We start from the raw sequence: 26,936 nt of genomic DNA, 5'->3' as shown, positions 1-26,936 counted from the left end.
AATCTGTGTGGCCGAATGTAACAGGCTACCTGTAGAACCAGTGCATTTTTACATGAAAGATCAGGATTTCATGTACATTGAACAAAAACAGAAATGCAACCACTTTTCATGAGATGACTCAAAGATCTAAAACAGTTTCGATATACACAAAAGCCCTATTTCTCTCAAATATTGTTCACAAATCTGTCTAAATCTGTTAGTGAGCACTTCTCCTTTGCTGAGATAATCCATCCCCACCACACAGGTGTGCATATCAAGATGCTGATTACACAGCATGATATTGCACAAGTGTGCCTTAGGCTGGCCACAATAAAAGGTTGGTGGGCTTTACTGCTCTGGGCCCACAGCGTTGCAAGGTGTATTTACAACATCGTATATAGAAAGGTTTTAGATCTTTGAGTTCAGCTCATGTATTTTGTATTTTTGTTCATATATAAAAAATGCTGACCGTGTGTGTTCCTTATGCACAGCCACAGTAACAGGGCACCACAGTTGCGTCTGAACCCTGCATGATACCACGGGATTTGACTTATGGGGGACCAGTTGCTCCATTGTGCAATATATACACACATAAGTTCACATGGAAAATGTTAGACTGCTTGGTTTTTGGCTGCACTTCAGTGAAGCAGTCGCGAAAAAGGGTTTTTTTCCCGGTTCCCAGTGGGAGAAGACGAGGCAAATGGGAGACGTTGTGTCAGTAAGTGTTAGCCTACACAGCTAACCAGAGTAGCTCCGTTCTCTCGCCTGCAAAACCGCTTCAATACGTTTGTGCTCTGGGTCATAAACAAACTGCAACACATGTCAATTTTCCATCACATCTGCTTTATCAAGCTGTGTCGAGCAATTAATGCATATACTGCGGACTGCCTGACAGCCCCTGAGATAACATGAACTGTCAGGTGTTGTGTCATATTGTGGTAGAAGCAACATCTGAGACCATGAACAAATATAATCGGTTGTGTTTCTTACTTCCAGGAGGAATGGGGCAACAACACAATTGGGAAGGCATCCCCTGCAGGTGAATGTGGAGTAGAGGTTCTACATGCCACACAGCAGACGTAGCCATCTGTTTGACTGCGTTTCAGCCATTTTATGCCACACTCTTCATGTTCTTCCTATCTTCTGTGACCAAAATCCAATCACAGAAGATGAGTCTTTTTTTTTTAACAATGCACATTAACGTTTGCTTTTTGCGTGTCCTTGCATACCCTTTCTTTTTTTTAAATTGACTTACTTGTAGCTGACTGCTGTGTCAGCTTCACCACCAATCATGTTTTATCATGTATAACTAAGAATATATATTATATTAGGCTGCAATGCTACGCGTGCTCTGACTGCCTGATTACTGGGCTGATAGTTTCCCATAACGAACCGGTTTCCGCGACCAATCCACCCACAACACGTATTTTCATTACAAACCAGGAAGCTAAAAACACGGTTAGAAAAATCAAGTCAGACATGAACATATTCCATAAATTTCTAAACAGCATCGGGAAAAAAAAACAAAAAAAAAAAACACACGGGTTGAAAGTTTACTAGCTAATGACCAGACCATCTGTTAGCAAGTTCTTCAGGGAGGTGAAGCGAACACGCCCAACACAGTCAGCAGCATATTTGGGAGATGCATAAGTTTGCTGCGCTCGGTCCATTCCGACTTGGTCTGATATTTCCCCATAAAAGACCTCACGCATTACAGTGAGCCTTAGAACTTTTCAGCCTACCCTTATATTATATATATATATATATATATATATATATATATATATATATACATACATACACATATATATATACACATACATACACATATATATATACACATACATACACACACTCAACAAAATATAAACGCAACACTTTTGGTTTTGCTCCCATTTTGTATGAGATGAACTCAAAGATCTAAAACTTTTTCCACATACACATATCACCATTTCCCTCAAATATTGTTCACCAAACCAGTCTAAATCTGTGATAGTGAGCACTTCTCCTTTGCTGAGATAATCCATCCCACCTCACAGGTGTGCCATCTCAAGATGATGATTAGACACCATGATTAGTGCACAGGTGTGCCTTAGACTGCCCGCAATAAAAGGCCACTCAAAGGTGCAGTTTTATCACACAGCACAATGCCACAGATGTCGCAAGATTTGAGGGAGCGTGCAATTGGCATGCTGACAGCAGGAATGTCAACCAGAGCTGTTGCTTGTGTATCGAATGTTCATTTCTCTACCATAACCATCTCCAAAGGCATTTCAGAGAATTTGGCAGTACATCCAACCAGCCTCACAAACCGCAGACCACGTGTAACCACAACCAGCCAGACCTCCAAGATCGTCTGAGACCAGCCACTTGGACGCTGCTTGAAACAATCGGTTTGCATAACCAAAGATTTCTGCACAGACTGTCAGAAACCGTCTCAGGAAGCTCATCTGCATGCTCGTTGTCCTCATGGGGGTCTCGACCTGACTCCAGTTCGTCGTCGTAACCGACTTGAGTGGGCAAATGCTCACATTTGCTGGCGTTTGGCACGTTGGAGAGGGGTTCTCTTCACGGAGAATCCCGGTTTCACACTGTCCGGGCAGATGGCAGACAGCGTGTGTGGCGTCGTGTGGGTGAGCGGTTTTCTGATGTCAATGTTGTGGATCGAGTGGCCCATGGTGGCGGTGGGGTTATGGTATGGGCAGGCGTCTGTTATGGACGAAGAACACAGGTGCATTTTATTGATGGCATTTTGAATGCACAGAGATACCGTGACGAGATCCTGAAGCCCATGGTTGTGCCATACATCCAAGAACAGCACCGTCATGCTGCAGCAGGATAATGTTACGGACCAATGTTGCAAGGATCGGTACACAATTTCTGGAAACTGAAAATGTCCCAGTTCTTGCATGCCGGCAATACTCACGGACGTTCACACATTGAGCATGTTTGGGATGCTCTGGACTGGCGTATACGAGAGCGTGTACCAGTTCCTGCCAATATCCAGCAACTTTGCACAGCCATTGAAGAGGAGTGGACCAACATTCCACAAGCCACAATTGACAACCTGATCAACTCTATGCGAAGGAGATGTGTTGCACTGCATGAGGCAAATGGTGGTCACACCAGATACTGACTGGTATCCCCCCCAATAAAACAAAACTGCACCTTTCAGAGTGGCCTTTTATTGTGGGCAGTCTAAGGAACACCTGTGCACTAATCATGGTGTCTAATCAGCATCTTGGTATGGCACACCTGTGAGGTGGGATGGATTATCTCAGCAAAGGAGAAGTGCTCACTATCACAGATTTAGACTGGTTTGGAACAATATTTGAGGGAAATGGTGATATTGTGTATGTGGAAAAAGTTTTAGATCTTTGAGTTCATCTCATACAAAATGGGAGCAAAACCAAAAGTGTTGCGTTTATATTTTTGTTGAGTGTATATATTAGGGGTGTAACAATACCCAAAAATCACGGTTCAGTACGTACCTCAGTTCTGAGGTCACCGCTCGGTTCATTTTCGGTACAGTATGGGAACAAAATGCAAAACACCTAAATTTGCTTGTTGTTTAAACCAACAATTTATTGTAACATTATACAAACAAGAAGATAAAATAATTGCAAAGTGCTGCCTGGTAATAAGTTAAATAATGTTCTCAAATAAACTACAAATGTATGAAATATTATAAAAAAGACATTCCATACACAAATACATATACATAAACAGCTTTTAACAAAACCTTTCCACGAGTAAAGAGCAGCACAACGGTTCCAGCATGAAGCCCTGTTCAATTTTATTCAACCTTCATATTTTTGCCAAAAAAAATTAACTTGTCCAAAACTGTCACACTGTATAAGGGATTTTTAAAAGAGAATTAATGTTAAAGAATCCCTTTACTTTTGTACAATTTATTTTCTTTTTCTTTTAACTGTTTGTTTAATGTTTGTTAATATACCTTTTTAAATAAAGTTTTGAAAACAAAAACATCGTGGGAGAGGCCAAAAAAAGTGAGTAAAACCACCTTAAAAATATTTAGAACCACAAATAAACTGTAACAAAAGAGACTTTCACTTTCAGTCGCCAAACATCAGAAAGGTCTCCGGTAACGCCAGGAAAAGTAGCCAGATTTGTCGCTAGTCGCTTTTAAGAAAATAAGTGGCCAAGAGGATTTGGAAAGTCACCAGATTTAGCGAGAAAGTTGCTAAGTTGGCAACACAATGTAAACACAGGCAACACAAACTCACCCGTGGACAGCCCTGTACCAAACCGAATCCAGAGTGAAAATCTGACATGCATTTTTGCCCAATGATAAAATAAAAATCGTACGCGTCTTGTTATTCAATAATCTTCATTCTTTTACTCTGCTTTTTCTTATCGTGCATCCACTCTGTGGAATGGTCTTCCTGCGACCGTGAGACAGTTGGAGTCCGTGGACATTAAGTCGAGACTTAAAGCCTATTTTTATTCTCTTTCTTATGAATAGTTTTTTTTTTTATTCTTTTACTTCTGTTTTTAATTATGTATTTGAATTTTTAAATTTTTATTTATTTATTTAAAAATTTTTTATGTTGAACTGTTCTATATGAGGCGCCTTGAGACGGATTTTGTTGTGATTTGGCGCTTTATAAGCCGATTAAATTGAAACTGAACAACATTTTATTGAGTATTAAAGAAAATAAATATGAAATTGGTCACTGGATCCTTAAACTTTGGACATAATAAACTCTACATGGTGGATCCTTGATCTCTGGACATAAATAGGAATAAACAAATCTGTAGTTTTTGTCAAAAGCATTTCCTTTCAGGCATTATTGGCATGAATGTGTTTCCATATCTGAGCTGAGCTCTTGCAGCTGTGCTGTGCTGCACGTCAAGAATTTGTAAAGAAATACAGCACGGGAGGAAAAAAGTTTTAGTCGATTGTAGTTTATTGTCTGTAGTACAGCGTTTGGAAAGAGACGTCACTTTATTTAAAGCGGCAATTCATTTTGAAGTTATTAATACCGACTGGACTCTGTCTCTGCAGAGAGCTGCATAGCATTTGGAGCTGTGCCAGTGTAACGGAGGACGATTCTTGTTTGTTGACAGCAACAAGACAAGAGTCCCAGTTAATGACTAATACACACAAAAGTGACTCACTGTATTTTAATGGCTTTGAGAGGGGTTAAGAAGTGGACTTGCCATTTCTGAAGAGCAGCAAATCAAAGAACCAACGAGCTAGTGGATCAAAGCATTGCTTCAATGGTTCACGCTTCAAAGTGGAGTCGCGCTGCAGAAACGGTTGATTACAGACCCGCTGCAGACCAAACCCTGAATATCCGACTTTATTTGTACATCTGTATGACTCTGAAACTCGTAAAAATCTGTATAATTTACGCACAATCCGTATAGGTTGACCAGGACTGTGAAATGAAAATTGTGAAATCCGAGGAAAATTCGCAGGGGGTCTGGGGGGCGCAGCCCCCAGGAGCCAGGGTCTAGGGTCTTGTGGGGCCCCAGAAACCAAATTAAATTTTCATCTACTGATACATTTTCAACATCTCCTGGAAGAACAAATCTCAAAATTAGTGCATATTTAAATGATTCTAGATTCAACCTTTCATTTGAACCATCAATGATCATGTTGAAATAACAGAATATCACGTGGAAGTAGGACCTGGAATGAGTTTCCTTTTAATTGTAAACCAAATTATGCATCAACTCAGAACAATTAAACTACATGAAATTCATGATGACAGAAAGGATTGTTAAACCATGTTAAAAACCACAGCTAAAACTTGTAGAATATTTTAAAAATCATGGTAAAATATCAATAACATACCTTACAGTAAAAAAGCCACACATTCTTGTGTAAATTCCTGTAAATCCACTCAAAGCCACAGTGCCTTTTTTCCCATGAAAAAAGTCTACATTAATAAAAACTAATTTACATTCTTGTGTAAATTAATGTAGCCTAATTTCATTCAAAGCCACAATGTATTTTTTTTCAATGAAAGAAAGTCTAGATTAATGAAAGAAAAAAGGCACATAATCTTTTCTGAAATACTGTTTGAACAGCACAATGTTCATTTTCCAGAGAGAGAGAAAAAAAAAAAAAAAAATTCTTACCAGTTCGCTTTTCCTGTTTATCTTTCAGGTGTGTTGATGAAGCCAGCAACAATTCCACGGATTCTTGTCCTTATCACACTTTTTCAAACCGTCTTTCTCACCATCTTCGCTCTGTCTGGTGTCGCTCCGTGACACAGACATGCTGCAAAATTCTTCTTTTAAAAACTTTAAAGTTCTAAAAGTCTGCGATGTCCACATGCTACGTTTAGCTAAGCTTCGCACAGGAGCCACACAGCGTCACCGCAGCAACCAACCAGTCCCACTTTATGACAACTGTCGTAACAGCTATGCTTTGAGTGGCATTTATTCTCCTCGAAACTCCGCGGATCCGAGGAAACTGATATGTATCTGTAACACACAGATCAGTGTCCGCGAACTTATAAAACTTGCATGATGTTGTAAAAAAAAGAACGCTTTGCGATAAGTATTTTAAAAACTCAGTAACGATCACGATTAAAGAGTACAACACTAACACCCCCCCACCCCCATGATGAAATCTGCAGAATTTCGTGGATCCGCGGAGTTTTCACAGCCCTGGTTCACATGTATGCGAGTCAGAAAACCATCGAAAATGTAATTTCACTCATCATAGAATGCCTTTCAAATACACTACTGTCTGAAAACTATTCATAAACCACTCACCGTTTCTTGCTGAAATAAGCGCCCAATTTTCCTTGCACAACTTTTTTCCTGGATGTCATGATCATTGACTTGACTGATGTTATGTTTGTTTGATCCGGTTTGAATTTTCCTGTGTACACCTGCGTGGTGCACTGTGGGATCAAATCAAAAGCTGTGTTCACCGCGGGGACACGTTCAGCACTATTCAAGTTTTTTTTTTTTCCCGATGACGAACGATGCATAAAAAAAATCTGACCGATGTAAGTGCATCAGTCCAAACTGGTCTGGATCCAGGCCTACACACACACTTAAAAACAAGAGTGCTGTGAGAGCATAATATCCCCCGCTGGCAAATTCTGCTTTGGTACATTCTGATAACATTTGTTTTGTCAACACCCATCAGCTATTTGCATCTCCAGTAAAAACTGTAAAACGAGGTCATTTTAGTGAATTTATCTCATAAATCAAGACAAACATTTCTTGCTAATGAATTACACGATAGAATAATAAATATATTACTTCTCAAAGTTAACTTGTTGATTCAGACTCAACCTTTGGCTTGATCATCCCACCTCTAGTGTGGAATAATAAAAAAAAAAAAAAAAAAAATTACAGGGGAAACACAGACAGCCCCACGTGACTGCTGTTTGGACACGTGGCAGCTCTGCGCTCACCTGCAGAAAAAGAAATAAAAACAAACCTCACACTTCATTCCTTGTCTGGAGGAAAGAAATGTGACCAGTTACAGGATTATATTTATTAATGTTCTCCACTCAGATTGCAACAGCCAATCACAGATTAAACTTTCTGTCCATCATTTACCTGTATTTTGGCATGCTTGGCACCAGAAAGTTATGCTGGATCCAAAAGGATCCAAAAAGGCTAGGACCAAAAGTTATATTAAATCGGTTCCCACTGACCAATAGCGTTAGAGCTTACTGCCAACAGCTAGCCAATCAGAGCGCGGCATACGAAGGTCAGGAACTAGCTGACAGATGCTGGTTGAAAACATGGCAACAAACATGTCAACAACAGCAGAAAATCATCTGCCAGTGAGGTTTGCTGAGTTCACAGAGGAGGAACTGGTGGAAATATTGAACTCCAAGGATGCCAAAAACACTAAGAAGGTAGACAAGCACACTACTGACGTTTTAGAAGCATTCATATGCTGTTCACAACAAAATAAATTGATATAATTTACTTGACTCTTTGTTGTTTGCTTAATTAGGGAGGGGGGTGGAGAACATAATTGATGGATGGCAAGTCGTCCAACATAGAGAAATATTGGATGAAGAATAGTTATATTAGATGAGACGTAGCCGAGTCCAATATAACTTTTCTTCATCCAATATTTCTCTATGTTGGACTCCTTACCATCCATTATTTGTATATTGATATGATATGCCATGGCAATTTGTGCTGTTTTCAGACTGTGAAGTTGTCTGCTCTAAATGCATTAATTACTTACGCCAGCTCAATAATTGGCTTGGAAGGCGCTCGAGTGAGATGGACAGCTCCGATTCCCAACACTAACCCATACGCAATAAGACGTGACATTTTACAACTGACAATCAATAAGCAAGTTTTTGTCCTTTTTCACACGAACAACAAACAATGGCAATCAAGAACAGAGAGTCGGTGTCGCAGACCGAACAGTCCCCTCTAAAAATCGGTCCACTCTGCCTTCGCTGCACGTGTCATTTGGGACACAGCAGGACATCTGAGACTGACTATTTACACCCAAAGCGATTAAAGGGAATAATGTGGCCTAGGGACCATGGCCTAGGGTAACTTTCACAGCTGCCAATGTGATTCCCACCCAACTGAAAAAACAAAGGTCCGGACCAAATAAGGCAGATGTGACAGCATCCCGAGTTAAACAAGCAAAAGGCATCTTGATATTCAAACTGAATTTCAAGATAAACACAATGACACTGGTATCACAGCTGGAAGTGTTGATAGAATACTCACTGTCCCAGTCCAATGAAGGGGAAGATAGCAACATAGTAGGCCACACAAATAAGGAAGATGAGCCACAGGGGGAAGGGGAAGTCCTTCACATCTATCAGCTTAATCACGTCACCTAACAAGCATTGAAGTTAAACACACCAATCAGCTTAACACCACCTTCATTCTCTATCCAAAATGTTACCCTGTACAGCTGATAGGAGGCAACGACTGATGAAAACGTCAATAACCCAGTTGTACTGGGAAATTAGGAAATTAACACAATGTGCTGAAAACTTAGGTGAACCACTCCATACAGACAAAAAACAAAGGGAAAAAAAAGCAAGACAGTAAACAGACAAGCTAGTATGTGGATTTCAGGCACTTAAACTTAAAAAAGTGATTTTATGCTGTGTTGGCATCAACACTGATCCAACGCAAGTGCCAATTAACAGCTGGAGGTAAAAAGCAAAATGGAGAGGAAAAAAAAAAGCATAGTTATCTCACCTGTTTTTCCTTGTTCCTTATGGAGGATCTTTTCAGCTCTTTTGTCAAGGAATGCCAACACCAAAGCACAGATTAGTGAGAACAGGCAGGTTACCGCAGCTAAGGACAATGAAAGGCAGTTCAGACAGAATGGGGCAAAAAAGGAACAGAAATAAAAGCAAATGTTTTAGCTACGCTGTGGCAAAGCAGTTTGAAATAGGCTTTAGAAACAGATTATTCCTCAAGAAGGGGTAATTAATTAAGGGATCTTTCAAAGGGTCAAAAGATGTCCCTCTTTCCTTTGGGTGAAGTCACTGTTCACAATGTACTTTTTACTACTACAGCGCTGCACTAACTAGAACTGATAAGAGCCATACTTGTTTACTCCACTTTGCAAAAATAAATAAACCTTTTTTTCTAAATACACTGTAGAGCTGTTCAGTTATCAAAAAGGGGTAAAACCTAACTGAAACTTATCTCAGAAAGTCACATGACAAAACATCCTTTTTCAGCTCATGTGATCCTTTACTGCTAGAAACAGCAGTTTCAGTTCTCAAAATTACTTCTTCCCTCGCAGCATGTTATATGAGAACATGGTTACAGAAAAAGGATCTAGTGTGTCTCACTGAGATGACTCGTAATGTGATCTTAAACATTCCAAAGTTGTCCCGTGAAGTTGTTCTACTTCAGTGAAAAGTGCACATATCTCATTTGAGTCAAACTATACAACACAAGTACTTTACCTATCATGAGTGAGATGCCTAATGTGGTGTGTCCCGCTGAACCCACAAGGGCAGACACCTTGTTGTACACCCAGCCCATGATGTTCATGTTTACTGTGCTGCCCTGGAGAGGACAGGCAGTGGACAGAAGGTACATTCATATAAAATTCACCATGGTTACAATCAATAAAATGGTCTACGAGGGCTGTCCATAAAGTATAGGTCCTTTTTATTTTTTCAAAAACTATATGGATTTCATTCATGTGTTTTTACGTCAGACATGCTTGAACCCTCGTGCGCATGCGTGAGTTTTTCCACGCCTGTCGGTGACGTCATTCGCCTGTGAGCACTCCTTGTGGGAGGAGTCATCCAGCCCCTCCTCGGAATTCCTTTGTCTGAGAAGTTGCTGAGAGACTGGCGCTTTGTTTGATCAAAATTTTTTCTAAACCTGTGAGACACATCGAAGTGGACATGGTTCGAAATATTAAGCTGGTTTTCGGTGAAAATTTTAACGGCTGATGAGAGATTTTGAGGTGATACTGACGCTTTAAGGACTTCCCACGGAGCGAGACGTCGTGCAGCGCTCCCAGGCGCTGTCGTCAGCCTGTTTCAAGCTGAAAACCTCCACATTTCAGGCTCTATTGATCCAGGACGTCATGAGAGAACAGAGAAGTTTCAGAAGAAGTCGATTTCAGCATTTTATCCGGATATTCCACTGTTAAAGGAGATTTTTTAATGAAAGACGTGCGGATGGGTCCGCGCGTCGGGACGCAGCCGGCGCGGTGGCACAGGAAAAACACCTCCGTGTTGATAACCATTTGTAAAATCCAGGCGGCTTTTGATGGCTTTCAGTGGAGTGAGTATATGAGAAATTGTTTAACAGCTGGACATGTTCCAACTTGTCCTTAAAGCTTCCAACGGAGGTGTTTTTCCTGTGGCGGAGCATCGCGGCGGCTGCGAGCCGACGTTGCAATCCGCCCGCACGTCTTTCATTAAAAAAATCTCCTTTAACAGTGGAATATCCGGATAAAATGCTGAAACCGACTTCTTCTGAAACTTCTCTGTTCTCTCACGACGTCCTGGATCAATAGAGCCTGAAATGTGAAGGTTTTCAGCTTGAAACAGGCTGACGACGGCACCTGGGCGTGCTGCACAACGTCTCGCTCCGTGGGAAGTCCTTAAAGCGACAGTATCACCTCAAAATCTCTCATCAGCTGTTAAAATTTTCACCGAAAACCAGCTTAATATTTCGAACCGTGTCCACTTCGATGTGTCTCACAGGTTTAGAAAAAATTTTGATCAAACAAAGCGCCAGTCTCTCAGCAACTTCTCAGACAAAGGAATTCCGACGAGGGGCTGGATGACTCCTCCCACAAGGAGTGCTCACAGGCGAATGACGTCAGCGATAGGCGTGGAAAAACTCACGCATGCGCACGAGGGTTCAAGCATGTCTGACGTAAAAACATATGAATGAAATCCATATAGTTTTTGAAAAAAATAAAAAGGACCTATACTTTATGGACAGCCCTCGTAATTAAAAAGAGGGTATTAAATGTTCTATTCACACTGTTCTTACCAGTCGAGCCATGCTAAGCTGTAAGCCAAACACCAGGTTGAGTTCCTTCCCTTTGAACCAGTTGACTGCATATGTGTTTTGGGCAACAGCCAATGACTCGCCTCCAACTCTGCAGAGCAAATGCACAAAGGTGTGACAAATGTCATTTTTGGTTACAGTACATATTAACATAATCAAATAACTGATCACTTCAGGGCACCCTGGGCTAGGTTTTGGACATCTGATACAGGTTCAAGTCTTCCAGTAAGTTTCAGAACAATGACCTGGAAAAAGGCCCATGATCACAGTAGCAACATCAATGATACAAGAGTGTGCATTGGGGGACTAGACTGTAGGAAAAGTTGGTTTTGAAGCTCAGATGAGGCAAATGCTAATGTCCCGATCATGGCAGTGCCTGAGTCAGCCTGACTCACAGCCTACTTATACTAAGTGCGTAAAAAGGTGAAGTGTAGTTAAGACCAGCGCCTGGGAAGGACAAATCTATATATTAAAAGCAAAGTTGCCTCTGTTTACATATGTGCATGTAACTTCAGTCACAGAAAAACTGGGGAGAGCTGACATTTCCCATTTGGTGATTATTCACAAAACTTTCACATTTTAATTTCCTGCACTTTCAGTTAAAATCATTTTAGAAACTTTGCATAATTTATTACACCCTTAAAAAATGTCAGCTACCTTTTTTGTGAACACTACCCAATCTGGAGCCTGTGGATCCCCATGGGCAACACGCTAGTAAAGCCTGAATGCGCCCTCGTGTCGGAGCTAGAAAAACTAGCTTGGCTAACAGGCTAACCTTGGTTTGGGTGGTTTTCATGATGGCTGGTTCGGATAAGAGTACAAAAAATTACAACTGACATACTGCCTCAGTAAACATGGCGCAATAGTCGAGATAACGTCAACAACCTATCATTACCTGTTAATTTGAGCCAACAACGCTCATATAGAAGTTAAGTAGCACTGAAATTTCACTCAACAGAAATAATGGAGCCCAGTCATCTTAGATGATTTGTTTGTCCACTTAATTCCACAAGAAGCCACATTATCACAAATATTTGTAATAAAATGCTAACAAAACAACAACAAAAAAACAATCACAACAGAGTCCACACTAACTACCATCCACTGCTAATGGGACAGTAGAACAGACTCATTTCTTTTTTGGAGACAGCCTCAAGTGGTTATTCTAGGAACTGCAAGATTTGAACCTTCTGCTTGGCTTCATTTTTCCGCACTGGACACTGCTGTTTGGTTGGGTATGATGACTAATCAGAAAACTGGTACCCGTTATTAAACACTGGTAATACAACTAATGACAACACAACTCACCCAAAGACAAAACGTCCAGCTTCCATCACCCAGAAAAGATTTACTAAAGCTCCAGCGGCAAATATGACCTGTACAAAGGCAAGAAATATATGCTAAATTCAAAGAAAATGTAAATGCTTTTGGTTCAACATGGCGGGCTCCATGAGGGGGCCCCACTCCCATGTAGATATGAAATGCTCATTCTAACCTCATGAAAACACACCAATTTATTCTTGAAGGTAATTATAGACTAATGAACAGATGGTTATGAATGCTATATCTTTCATTTCTGCTCATTAACACAGCTTATTTTAGATGAACTGATTTACATTTCAACATGTTCTACACTATCAATCAATCAATCAATTTTTTTTTATATAGCGCCAAATCACAACAAACAGTTGCCCCAAGGCGCTCACTAAACACCATAGAATTAATTTTGTTGTATTTAAACTATGTCAAACATTAGGATAAATTGGTTTGAACCAGAGTCTTTCTTCTTTATTGACAGACTCAACTTCCAATGGAGAACATACAAAAACATACATAACCAACTTTAAATAATGAAACACCTTGAAGGGGAAACACTACGCATGAAGTTCCAGAAACCTGTCTGTCTTAGACTTCTGGCATATACTGAATTGTGCAAAAGTTTTAAGCACTGTCAGTTTGAGAACAATGTAATGGTGAAATACTCCCAGATAAATAATTAATAATTTAAACTATTCTACACTAAAAAGAGATTAGTATAAAGCAATTTTAAGAAGGCTTACATGACTTTTATACTGCACATTAACTGCTTGTAGAACAGTTTTAAAGCAGATCTCAGGTTACCATTGGTAACAATTTAAACAGGTTACAGTCAAAAGAACCTGTTCATATGATCTGTCCATCATAACAGGGAGACATTATGGTAGGATGATTTGTGGGCATATTTACCATTTTATTTTTGGTCACAGTTTAATTAGCTTACCTGTCCGACACAGACAAAGAGAGAAAAGATGATGGTCCCCAGCCTAGATAGAAAACATTGAATTATGACACCCAAAAAGATAAAATACAAGATCTACAGTTACTTCAATTTCACTTAACGACAGTGCACACAAACACACATAGTGAACTCTACACATTCACAAGCCACAGAACCTCATACCTGATGCCAAAGACTCTGTCAATTAAGAATCCCCCAAAGAAGCAAAGGATCACATTCGGCCAGGAGTACCAAGCATAGAGCTCCATGAACTGTGCAGTGTTTAGGTTCATATCCTGGTACAGTCAGAGAAGAATCATGTCACATTTCCATCAGTCATGTCAACAATTTGACATAATAATGCAAGATTGAAATACAGATAACACCCAGCAGACTTAACGTAACAGCTTTCATTTAAGGAATTTAGGTTCATCTGACTGGATCATTAACCTTGATAGAGCAATTATGTCTGTGTGGATTAGAACAATTTTGATCCGAATGATTTGATTTAAAAGGTAACAGAGTGAACAATGTGTACCTATTTGCTGTGGTACTAGTCTCCCAAAGTTATTCACACACACACACACACACACACACAAAAACAAAAAAGGTCAAACCACACACCACCGGTTACCTTAGATGATTAAAAAAAAAAAGTTTACTTTGTCTAATGTTTAAACAAAAGTTGTTCTCCTCAGGGTTCAAAAGTGACAGTTCACAGGTCGAGCATGTATGCTCCAGTCTGAGATGATCACTCAATCAATAGAAAACACATCACACAGTGCATCCAGAAAGTATTCACGGCACTTAAATTCTTCCACATTCTGATATGCTACAACCTTTTTCCAAAATGGGTGAAATCCATTGTTTTCCTCAAATGACAATTTGACACTCATTTATTTATTTTAGATTTTTGCAAATTTATTAAAAATAATAATAAAACCCTAAGAAATCACACGTACATAATCATTCACTTTGCCCTGAAGTTCAAAACTGAGATCGGTGCATAGCTTAATTTTGGTGATGAGACTTTATTGTGGTTTTCAACCACTTCCTTGATGGGTTTCTGCACACTGTTAGCAAAACACGGTGTCTCGTCTTAATCTGCAGCACATCCAGGAGCACAGTAATCTTTGAGCATGTTTATTATCTCTCAATAAGAGGAAAATGTTTAACTCGACCCGCATGATCCATTCTGTTATCACCTGATACAAATGTGGCAACAGAGGTGCTGTGCTCGGTCACAGAAGTCTAAAAGTGCTAATGTTGTTAGCATACAACATTACATAAGACAAGAATTTCACACAGCATCATTATTGCAGCAGGGACTCCTTAGATGATCATTTCACTACACAAAAGGCCATATTATTCCAGTTATTTATAATAAAATGCTTAAAATGACAGATGCAGCCCTCCACAAGTTAGCAGCCACTCATTACAAATTACAGGCAGATACGCTGGGGTCAGCCGCTGTCACTTTACGCAGAATTTTTAGCTTAAAATGTCTTAAACTTAACACACACACACACCCTTCCCTGTACAGTTGTCATGGAGGGGGAAACTATCTATAGGAGACAAAACAGTTGATGAGAAGAAGAAAATGAAGAAGTAGTTCCAATTTGTGTGGAGTGAAACGCTTGCTTCTACTTAAAACTGACTTTAGAATGATTTAGAGGTTTTACTTTGTCATCTGATGGTTAATAATCACATTATTCCCTTTGTTTGCTTTGGGTGCAGAGTCGGACTCGGTTGTAATAATGGGTCATCTAAGACACCTCTGTTGCAATATTCATGCTTAGTAAATCTCTCATCTTATTTAATATTGTATGCTAACGGTGTTAGCACTTTTACCAGCTGTCAGTAGGTCCACTTAATGCACAATTACTGAGGAAATATGCCACGGATAACTTTCTGTACACACCTAAAGCAAACTGTTACGACAACCAATGGACAGTCCCCAAAAATATGAGGTTAGCTGTTAGCTTGTGCTTCAGACTTGGGGGGGTTCAAGCTTTTTTTTTTTGTCACACACTGAGCCCACCCATGCTCCACCCTTTTATGCATTAATGAGTTCATGGGTGATTCTTTAACTACGGGCACTATTGGACTTGTAAATGTAATTTCCACCACACCATTGCCTTACAATATAAAGCGCCTTGGGGCAACTGTTTGTTGTGATTTGGCACTATATACATGTGCTCTGATGTCACTGTTTATCTCCATAGAAACTACCCAAACAATCTTTCATACAACTGTTTAAAGGGACATTACAGTGTTGTGGTGGAAATTACATCAATAGTGTGGGACACTACATTTTGTTTAAAAAAATCACAACAGTTGTATGACATTGAATACCCCAATTATGTTGTGATTATTTTACTGATATTTATTCAGAGATATTTTAAAACATTAGAAAAAACGTTTCTTTACCATTCATTTTTATCATTGAAGATCAAAAGTCTGGGTGTGGGACAAGCACAAAACAGCAATATTTGCATATAATGATGCTGAAAAAAGGTGAAAAAGTCATCATAGACTACTAGAACAAATTTCTTAACACACTTTCATTGTAAAGATAACTATAAAAATGTGAAATTTCCCCTTTTTTCTGTTTTTCCTACAATATGATCAAAGGACATAATAAGTGCCCGTAGTCTAAGAATCACCCTCATAGTGAATTGTGCAGGCGGGGCTCTCAACATGGCGACACCCATAAAAGGGGGATCATTTCTGCTGTTCCAGGTCTCTATCCAGTTAAGTGTGACATAACGCATCATGTGATTTTCAACTTCCAGCTCCAAACAAAAAAGTTGCGCTGTCATTAACACTGAGAAGATCTGATCAGGCTGCACTTACACTGTTGCACACGGACAACAGCATTAACATCGCAACATAAAACTCTTTGTATATTGTGCCTAAAACTCTCCTGGATATATTAACTGGGTTTTTAGACATTGTTACTGCGTTTGTTTTATGTAAAAATGTCAGACGCTCAGGTTGTTTCTCCGTTATTTTCAATGGGAGCTGCTGTGAGCTGCGATCGCTTCCTGTTCATGTCGTTCGGGGAGAAAGTGAAGTTTGCACTTTAACGTCCTGTTTACTGTAATAAATATTTTTTTATTAACAAAGAGACATGTATATTTTACCTGTGCATAATAAAATATGTGAAGTAAAAGAAAAAAAGTTTTATTAAGTGTTCTGACCACAGAACCAGACGAATGCGGTTAACGGAGGTGGAGGCGGAGAACGGAGGGACGGAGGCTTGCGCACAATGTAAACACAAACTAAACTTAAACTGTAAATCCTGAAAAGGATCAAACAGACGTAACTTTAATTGTAAACTTGGATTTATCACGTGATGTGTTACGTCAGCGCTTAACAACCGGACAGAAAATCAAAGGATGATGTCACGCAGGCTCTGTCCAGTATATATACAGTCTACGTTTGTGATGACAGAAGCCTGAACACACACCCCTGTCTTTGAGTCTAAGCCACCCATGCTAAGAGGATAACCTCAATTAGAATTTTTAGTAAAACATATTTTTGGGGACTGTGTGGATTGTTCTCCAAACAGTTTTGTTTGATGCGGACATTAAAAGTTAGGAGCCACTTATTTTCTCAGTAATCATGCATTAAAAAGACTTCAGGCTACCGATAGCTGCTAAAAGTACTAACTCTGTTAGCATACAACATTAAATACAAGGCCATAATCGGCGAATCTGAAATGACGCATGTGCACTGAAGGCAGGGGGGACCGATTTTTAGGGGGGAACATTCAGTCTACGACGCAGATATTGAATGTGACCAAGATTGGTAAACTGCAGGGACCACACCACAGTTAAACATCAACTAATAAGTTCATGCTCATTATGACCTCTTGATTGGTTCCATCATGGTAGTTATTGATTCTGAGTGCACAAACTGGCTGGGATCATGGACTAACACACTGATTGTCTAAGATCGACACCAACACCAGCTAAGGTTATATGACCCCTTTAAAAGACAAGAAAATCTCTCTATTCGGGCTTGATATTGTGGCGTACTACCTGGAGGACTTGGGTCTGAAGTGAAGCCGGATTATCATAGCAGAAGTAGCTTCCTGAAACAAACAAACAGCCATGAATAAACTCCATTCAATTCACGTTAAAAGCGACGTGAGCAGTTATTGACAAGAAAACGGTAACATCTGTCCAACTTCAGCTGAGCCGTCGCGACGCTGTAGAAGCTAAAACTCACCGAATCCCAGGAAGCACATGAAGCACAGGACCACCACCCGGTGCAGGAGGCGGCTCGGGTCGCAGATCGCCGCCATCGGGCTGCCCGCTGTCCGACTACCGGCCTCATCTCCCAGCAGATTCTGCCGCTCATCCACATCCGCCATATTCGACTGTTCTGCGGGAACAAATGTTGACGGCAGCGAGGACGAAGCAGCTCCCAAACTATAGGCACGTGACCGGGGAGTCACGTGACTTTGGTGTTCGCTGTTTGGTTGGTGGCCATATTGTGAGGGGCACGCCTGCAGAAACTTGATAGAAATAACGTCTTCACCAATTTTCTCGAAATATGGGTTATTTATTGGAGTATATATTAAATTACACTTACAACTGTATTAGAAGCAAATCTGACATTTTATTTAAAAAAAAAACGTTTTTTGTCAATTTGTAACACATGGGCAATTTTAAGAAATAATTGTGAAACTGACCAGAGGAAAAAGATTTCTAAATGGTTTCTATAAACATTTTTTCATAATTAACAAATACAAATATAACATTTTGAAATCAGTCTACGTTGATATTATCTACAAACTGGCACAAATCAACTCAAAATGATTTATTACCATCGCAACTCCATAAATAAATAAATAAATAAATACAAACAACAGTTAGTAATACTATCTGAATTCAGTCTTGTCAAATAAACTTTGGTTGAATAAAATCTGTGAATAGTTTTAAAGGAATTTTCTGGAAGTTTATGGTTTCTTCCTTGACCCACACTCCACCCTTCCACCAAGGTTCAAGAAAATCAATTCAGTATATTTTGCATAATCCTGATGACAGACAGACAAACAGCACTAAAAGCATTATCTCCATGGAAAAGGTAATAAGCATCTTTAATAGTCAGAGAGCCCAGAGAGATTTAATCAGCGTGGTGAGTACAAAGGTTTGACACCTCGTTTGAACATCTTAGGTGTCATGGATCCCTGAATGGCCATTCTTAAGTGCTGCAACTGTGGTATCCACGAGGGGACTCTTCTCAAACTATCCCCAAAATTAGTTTTTATCAGCATACTCCAGTACATATCCCAACCTACGCTAAATAATCTCACTGGTGTCTGATTAAGGATAAGTCATTCGTAAGTGAACACGTGGATTTGGCCACAATGGACACACAAATACTGGCTGTTTTTACCATGAACATACTCTTCTGAAGCAACTTACTATGTATGGCTTTTCACGTTTCAAAAAGTCATTCACAGCTATACGTGGCACTGCCACAGGCCCTGCACATCATGAGAAACCCTACACACGTCTTTCAGCTGGTTTGAGCACTGGACGAGTCAAACAGCACAGATAATCACATACTTGTGATTGCATGATGATGTAAATGCCAGAGGTTTTGAAAGTTTGTTAGAATGAAGTTTTAGTGCATGTATTCTAAGGTAGGTTTGGAAGATGTGCTGGAGTATGCTGTTAAAAACTACTTTTGGAGATAGTTTGAGAAGCGCCCATACCACAGTTGCAGCATTTAAGAATGGCTGTTCAGGGATCCATGGTACCTAAGGTGTTCAACCCAGGTGTCAAAACTTTTGTACTCGCCATGCTGACTAAATCTCTCTAGGCTCTCTGACTGCTAATCTTTGTAGCTCTGTGGCTTTTGGCTGTTGTCCTGCAGCTTTCTGAGAGGAATGCCTGCATGCTGACAGGTATAATAAAGAGTTAGTTGGCTTTGGTTCAGAAACACTGTTGTTGATTCCAGCATCAGCACAAAGATCACATCCATATGCAAAATTAACTGCTCAAGACTCTATCAAACAGTTCTCCAATGGTTTGCATGACACTAGGACTAAATTATTGGTGTCCCTGAAATCTTGTGGTAGAACCAAATCAGTCAATGACTGCCTCTTCATTTTGAAGCAATAAATCTTTTCATTCTTAGGAATTATCATTTGGTTTTGTGTTTAAATAATTTCAGTTTTCCTGCAGACCTTTATCATTTTATTTATTTATTTACTTACTTACTTATTTTGCTCAGCAATTGCACATTCAGTTATTTTGTTCTGCTATAAGTAGCTGAACAGGTCCCATGTAGGGATGGCTAAACATGTTGAACACCAGGACATGCACACCTACTTACTTTAGATGAGGTTTAGTCTTTATTATTTTAATGAATTATATGAGCTCAAATGGTTAATGAAACGATGGAAGCAACTGGAAACACTGCTGATGTCTTTGAATGACTGATTGTCTAAAGCTGGTATAAGTATTTGTTTCTTCTTCTGGTTTTATTTTGCACCCCAGTGAATGAAGATCAAGAATGTGGCAACAGACTGACTTTTGCCTCCACCTACAGTTGTGGTTCTTTTGTTCTGTGGTGTGTTCTGGGGATCCCACTGTGTTTGATTTGCAATAAATTTTGGTATATTTTATTATTACAGGGACAAACAGGCATCCTTTTTGAACACAGTTAAATTTTAACAATGTTCTACTTCTATGGTTTGCAATTGTTTTTCTGTCATACCTTTTTTGAAACTCAAAAGCCAGGGAGTACAAGAAGACGTTTGTTACACTCACATGTGGTAGTGCATCCATGTGAAAACAAAATAACTCAAAGACTTTCGATGTGATATTAACCAACCTTGGTGAAATTCTTCAGGGCCAGCCAAGAACAAATGGTTTCATTTTGTAAAAAAAAAATTAGAAGTCATACTCACGGGCCAAGGTCAAAATATTGGACCATTGCTTATCTAATGATAATTCATTCATTCATTTTCTACACATCCTTACTCCAGTTAAGGGTAACCAGGGGGCTATAGCCTATCCTAGCATTCATAGGGTATTCGCCCTATTGACGTATCCCATAATCCCTTGCGTGCCAGAGTGTCGCTGCAATCAAACAACATAGAGAATCAACATGATGACAGTTGTAAATGAATATTATACTACAAAAAATGTAATTTTTTTATGCTTTTTGTCACGTTAATAAGAGACTCCCGCATGATACCCTGAAAACTTGCTAAAACAATTATAACAAATAATCCGTGTCTGCTACGTTTAATCTGCGTGGAATTTAATAAACGCAAACCGAATTTCAGACATATTATATATATTAGTCTGGAACAAAGAGGACAAACAGTGTTGTAAAGAACAATAATCAAGACGTTAAAGAGCAAACTTCACTTTCCCCCAGAACGACATGATCAGGAAGCGAGCGTAGCTCACAGCAGCTCCCATTGAAAATAATGGAGAGACAGCCTGTGATTCTCACGTTAACATAAAACAAACACATTAACAACATCTATAAACCCAGAGAATATATTCATAAGAGTTTTAGGCACAATATAAAAATAGTTTTATGTTGCGATGTTAATGGTGTTGTCCGTGTGCAGCAGTTAAAGTGCAGCCTGATCAGAGCATCTCTATGCAGTTCTCAATGTTACTGAGATCTCACAGTGCGGTGACCTCTTCGACGTTTTGTGGGATTTGAAATGTCAGTAGGGCAAATGAGGCAGGGTACATCCCAGAGAGGATGCCAGTCTATCACAGCGTCACATATAGCTAGACAACCACATTCACAGCTACAGTAAATTTTAAAGTTTCTAGTTCGCCTAATGTGCATGTGGGAGGAAGGCGGAGAATCCGGAGGGAACCCATGCAAACACGGGGAGAACATGCAAACTCCACACAGAAAGGCAGGTGGGAAGGGATCCCACCGCCTTTTTGATATGATGCAACAGTGCTAACAACTAAGCCATTGTGCTGCTCTATTATTATGATTATTTATTATTATCATTATCATTAACAAGGTTGGTTAGGATTACTTTGAAAGAATACATGTGGATTACACGTATGTATGTACATACATTTGGATTACTTGTAATCTGATTACTTTTGGATTCCATTTCAAAGTAATCCTACCCAACCTTGATTATTAAGCATGTTTTAGGGCAGCATAGTGGCAAGAAGGTGATGAGATCGCTTCCCACCTGTGGCTTTTCTGTGTGGAGTTTGCATGTTCTCCCCGTGTTTGCGTGGGTTTCCTGCAGGTGCTTCCTCTCACATCCAAAGACATGCAGGTTATGTGGAATGTAAACATGTTGTGAAATCAACAATAAAACATCCCATCTTATTTTTCCTGCATGCATAAATCTTTTCACATTCAGCCTTTATATCCTAACTTGTATGAAATCCACTGAGTTTTATTATTATTGATTTAAATTGCATAATTAGGAAAATATTTTGTTGCTATTCACACACACCCAATTTGTGTACTCAATGCAATGGCTTTACCCCCACTAGAGGGTGCTCCTCCCGCATTTTGGGAAGCATTGATTTACAGGAAGCCCTCAAAAAAGCCCTCAAAAACCTTTTCTCATTCAAGTCGCTTAATTACCTTTGCTAAGCAGGTTTTATGATTAGATATAGTTTGTTTGCCAACATAATATGTCAACTCTATCTATCTATCTATCTATCTATCTATCTATCTATCTATCTATCTATCTATCTATCTATCTATCTATCTATCTATCTATCTATCTATCTATCTATCTATCTATCTATCTATCTATCTATCTATCTATCTATCTATCTATCTATCTATCTATCTATCTATCTATCTATCTATCTATTTATAAATGTTTTAGTACCCATATTTTTTTTTTTTTTTGGAATATGCCGCAGGCCCCATGTATGTATGAACAAATGGAGTAAAGTTGACCACACAAAACATGAAATATTTTGGATTCATATTGCACACAATGAAAGGATGGACACACTTTGTGTGTTATTACTGTTACACCTACTCTGTTCTTACTGTAATGCTGTCCTTCACAAAGTACAAAGTCAAACTATTTTGCACTTTTAAATTTATTCAAAGTCACAATAAAAAACAGGCCTGGATTCTGAAGAACTTCTCCTTCTTCTTGTTCTTTGTTCTGAGTGGTAAAACCAGTTCAACCCAGTTCCACATGCACATTCAAACAAATAACAGATTAAAAGTATATCAAACTAAGAATACAATCATTTAAGTAAAATCATTACTTAATACCAAAACAAATAGCAAAGAAAACAAAATAACAAAATAATATATAAACACACTAATATATCTAACATTACTATTTCAACACGTTGTGTCAAATTTTTCAATAAGTGTATTCAAAAATTGTCACATATGTGGCTAACACAACATGTGTGAAATCATTGTTCTATCACATTGCTGACTGCAGTGCAGACATCCTGTAGAGGACCAAATAGCTTTATATATGGATTTGTTTGTATGCTTTTGTATTTGTTGATTTATTTAGACTTAATTCATGTTTGGACCTCCTTAAACATCACCAACCATGTCTAAGCTTGCTTTAAACTTGGCCCAAAATCAAATATAACACAATGCTAAAATACCCTGGGCCTAATAAGAAAAAGAGTGATGCATGTACAAATTCCAACAGTTTTCATTCACTGGCATTCTTGGAACTGTGAAAGGTGTCACAATGGCATTTTGACAAAAAATGTACTCTTTATCCACCATTCTGTTGGCCATGTATGTGGGACTTCATCACATGCAGCTGTTTCATAGATTCATCAGGTTTGACAGTGAACTACCAGCATCCTCCACAAATATCCACACTTATTTTTCAAACTGTCAATCATCTCCTGCAGCAGCTCTATATTTTTCTCTTTTCTGTCCCACATTTGTTTCTGAGAACACTGTTCTGCACTACTATCTCCTGGTTTTACTTAATTTCCATGAATGTCATTTAAATTGTAATAATTCATTGCTGCAGGGTCATCTGTCAGAGGATTTAATCTGAGGGTGACAAACGGTCCTTCCCCTGGCTGCAGGAACTGCTCTACCCGCTCTGCAGCTCATTAATTTTCTGCCCAAATATCAACGTCTGTGGTTGCAGACCGAAGGTGGGATGGAGGAAGATCATATTTCATTATTACATTAATCAGAGCCACATGCAGACATGATTGTAAATCAGGTGGGAGGCACCATTAATCCTGTACAACCAGTATGGGAATATCCTGAAACCTGACTTCAGGGTGTTGCTGTGTTGGAAAAATTGATTTTTATTGAGTTTTGAAATGAGTTTTTAAAATATATATTATTATTTATATATTAACCTCTTCTTCAATTTAAAAATTAATCAGACAGGGCTGCAATATTGTGAAATGACATAACCTACCTGCAAATCTTTGCAGCCTTGGTGGTTAGTGGTATATTTAGTATAAAAAGCTACCTCATCTGCCTCATCTCCAGCAAAACAATGTGATCATCAACTAGTAATGGCAATCAAATATAATCAAGTGAAAACAACCACCTGAAGCCAGCACTGAAGCAAAAAATAAATGTTTATTTATGTTTGTTTCTATATTTCATATTAACATCATTCCATAGGATTTGAACCATGCATACCTTTATTAATATTTATTTTTGTTTATTATTAGCTGTCTTTGTCAATTGTTATTACTTCTTGACATTCAACAATCAGTAAATTTTGCCTGATTATTTATTTTTATTTTTTTATTTACCAGAAATACATTTTCATCACTTAATGCTGCATTGCATCTGTAAAAAAAAAGATCTATTATGTGGAAAAAATATAATGAACAGTGAATTGATTGAAAATTCCTTGCTGAAACCTATGTGGCAAAATGCACCAAACATCACAACAATATGGTGGAGCACATCGTAAACCAATTAAGATGAAATAATAATTGTAAAAATTGGTCCATTATAGTGCAACACTGTAATTATGATTAAATCATCTGAATTTTTATTATTATTTTTGTGTGTTATGTGTAAAAACTCAGCCACAAGGGGTGTGCAGCCAGTTCACTATGGGTGCCAGTGTCGCAGACCATCAACCATCCGTCTCTTTCTTAGGATTTGTGTTTCAGCAGAATCAAATCAAACCAGATCCCTCTAAGATCTCCGCTGTAGCAGAGTGGCCAACCCCCACAACCATTAAGCAACTTCAGCAGTTCTTAGGTTTTTGCTAATTTCTATCGTAGGTTTATCCACAACTTCAGCCAGGTAGCTGCTTTGCTCCACAAGCTCACATCTTCCAAGACCAGCCCAGTCTCACGCTTCTTTTTCATGCTGCCTGCACGAAATGAGTCAAATTTTCATGACGGGGCTTTTTTAACTCAATATTACTAACCCTAGTCCTACCCCACAACCCTAACCTTAACCATAACCTAACCATAAACCCCCCCCCCCCCCCCCCGCTTCACTTTTAATTTCATGCAGCCATCACGGAATGAATGAGAATGAATTTGTGTTGCCGTGACGAAAATGAGGCACTTTTCATCACAATATCACGAACCAATAGATTAATGTATATTTCGTGCTCCTGAATCATGACTTGCCGTGAGTCAGGGTTGTCCAAGACTGCGTTTAGCTGGGCCCCTGCCACCAAGCAGGCTTTTCAGACCTTAAAACACTGATTCACTAGTACACTTGTCCTCATTCAACCTGACCCGGAAACATTGTTGAGGTCGATGCTTCTGACAGCGGGCTCTGAACTATCCTCTCCCAGCAGGCTGAGGGTAAAAAACACCTGCACCCCTGTGCTTTCTTTTCACAGTATCTGACTCCTGCTGAGCATAATTTTGATGTGGGTAACTGGGAACTCCTAGCTGTGAAGGAGGCACTGAAGCAGTGGAGGCACTGGTTAGAAGGTACCTCGGTTCTATTCATTGTTTGGACTGATTACAAGAACCTTACTTATATTCAATCAGCTAAACGCCTTAACTCTCGACAGGCCAGGTGGTCACTGTTTTTTGGACAATTTCGTTTTTCATTGACTTATCGAACAGGAACCAAGAACATCAAACTGGACGCTCTTTCCCGACAGTTCACATCCGCTGATTCAGAGCTCACCTCTGAACTTGTTCTCCCTGAATGCATGATTTGCGGAGGGCTGACATGGGATATCGAGAGAGTTGTCCGGGAAGTTCGACAGACCTCTCCAGACCCTGGAGGGGGTCAGGCTGGATGACTTTTTGTACCACCATCTGCCAGATCAGCGGTGCTCTGGTTTATTCACACTTCAAAATTCTCCTGCCACCCAGGCATCCACCGGACTCTTCATCTGCTGGGACAACGTTTCTGGTGGCCCTCAGCCCAGGCAGATGTGCGGGACTACATCAAAGCTTGTTCCACCTGCTCCAGGACTAAAGCATTCCATCAACCTCCATCCAGACACCTACGGTCCTTGCCTACTCCTGGTAGTCCCTGGTCACACATCTGCTTGGACTTTGCCATGGGATCGCCACCTTCCCAATATATGACTGTTATTCTCACCACTATGGACCATTTTTCCAAGACAGCTCTCTTCGAAGCCCTGCCCAGGTTGCCATCTGCCAAGGAGACAGCTGACCTCCTGGTCCACCATGTTTTCCGGTTGCATGGCATCTCGAAGGACATCGTGTCAGACCGAGGACCCCAATTCACGTCTCAGGTATGGAAGACCTCCTCTGCGTTAGGGGCCTTGGTCTGTCTCTCATCTGGCTACCACCCCCAGACCAACGGCCAGGCAGAACAGGCCAAACAAGAACTGGAGTCAACTCTGTGCTGTGTCTCATCCTCCCACCTGTCTACCCAGAGTCAACACCTTCCCCGGCTCGAATATGTCCACAATTCCAAGGTAAGCACGGTGACTGGAATGTCTCCATTTGAATGCTCTCTGGGTTATTAACTGCCTCTGTTCCTGGATCAGGAAGAGGATCTCTCAGTGCCTTCTCTGCAGGCCCATGTGGATCGCTGCCAACAGGCAGTTGGTTCCTAATTCTCCCACTCTGGGTTTTCAATCGTAACAGAATACCTCCTTTAAGAAAAGGGAGGAGCACAGGGTGACATATAAGAGTGGAGGAAGGTGCACACAGGTGGACTACATTGTTTGTAGGCAATGCAAGCTAAAAGAAATTGGAGAGAGTGGGCAGGGGAGAGTGTAGCTATACAGCATAGAATAGTGGCTTGTAGGATGACTTTAGAA

At 39.7% G+C, this 26,936-nt stretch overlaps 1 protein-coding gene across 2 annotated transcripts in view; it reads right to left on the bottom strand.

Moving 5' to 3' along the window:
• Positions 1 to 18,155, bottom strand: part of mfsd1 (major facilitator superfamily domain containing 1) — a 51,163-nt gene extending 33,008 nt beyond the window's left edge. Inside the window, exons 1-9 of one of the 2 annotated variants that reach the window (XM_034168280.1) lie at positions 17,954 to 18,155; positions 17,764 to 17,816; positions 13,901 to 14,013; positions 13,721 to 13,763; positions 12,769 to 12,836; positions 11,443 to 11,551; positions 9,888 to 9,990; positions 9,166 to 9,264; positions 8,683 to 8,794 (exon numbers count right to left, since the gene is read on the bottom strand). In XM_034168280.1, the coding sequence (XP_034024171.1) occupies positions 8,683 to 8,794; positions 9,166 to 9,264; positions 9,888 to 9,990; positions 11,443 to 11,551; positions 12,769 to 12,836; positions 13,721 to 13,763; positions 13,901 to 14,013; positions 17,764 to 17,816; positions 17,954 to 18,098 (845 nt within the window). In that variant the 5' untranslated portion in view covers positions 18,099 to 18,155. The remainder of the gene's footprint in view (positions 1 to 8,682; positions 8,795 to 9,165; positions 9,265 to 9,887; positions 9,991 to 11,442; positions 11,552 to 12,768; positions 12,837 to 13,720; positions 13,764 to 13,900; positions 14,014 to 17,763; positions 17,817 to 17,953) is intronic. The other variant, XM_034168279.1, reaches the window with a different exon arrangement.
• Between the last annotated feature and the right edge of the window lie 8,781 nt (positions 18,156 to 26,936).

This window comes from Thalassophryne amazonica, chromosome 4, assembly GCF_902500255.1.
Source record: "Thalassophryne amazonica chromosome 4, fThaAma1.1, whole genome shotgun sequence".
NCBI classification, from domain to species: Eukaryota; Metazoa; Chordata; class Actinopteri; order Batrachoidiformes; family Batrachoididae; genus Thalassophryne; species Thalassophryne amazonica.
Note: the sequence above shows the minus strand (reverse complement) of the source record. Positions and strands in the feature narration are given on the sequence as shown.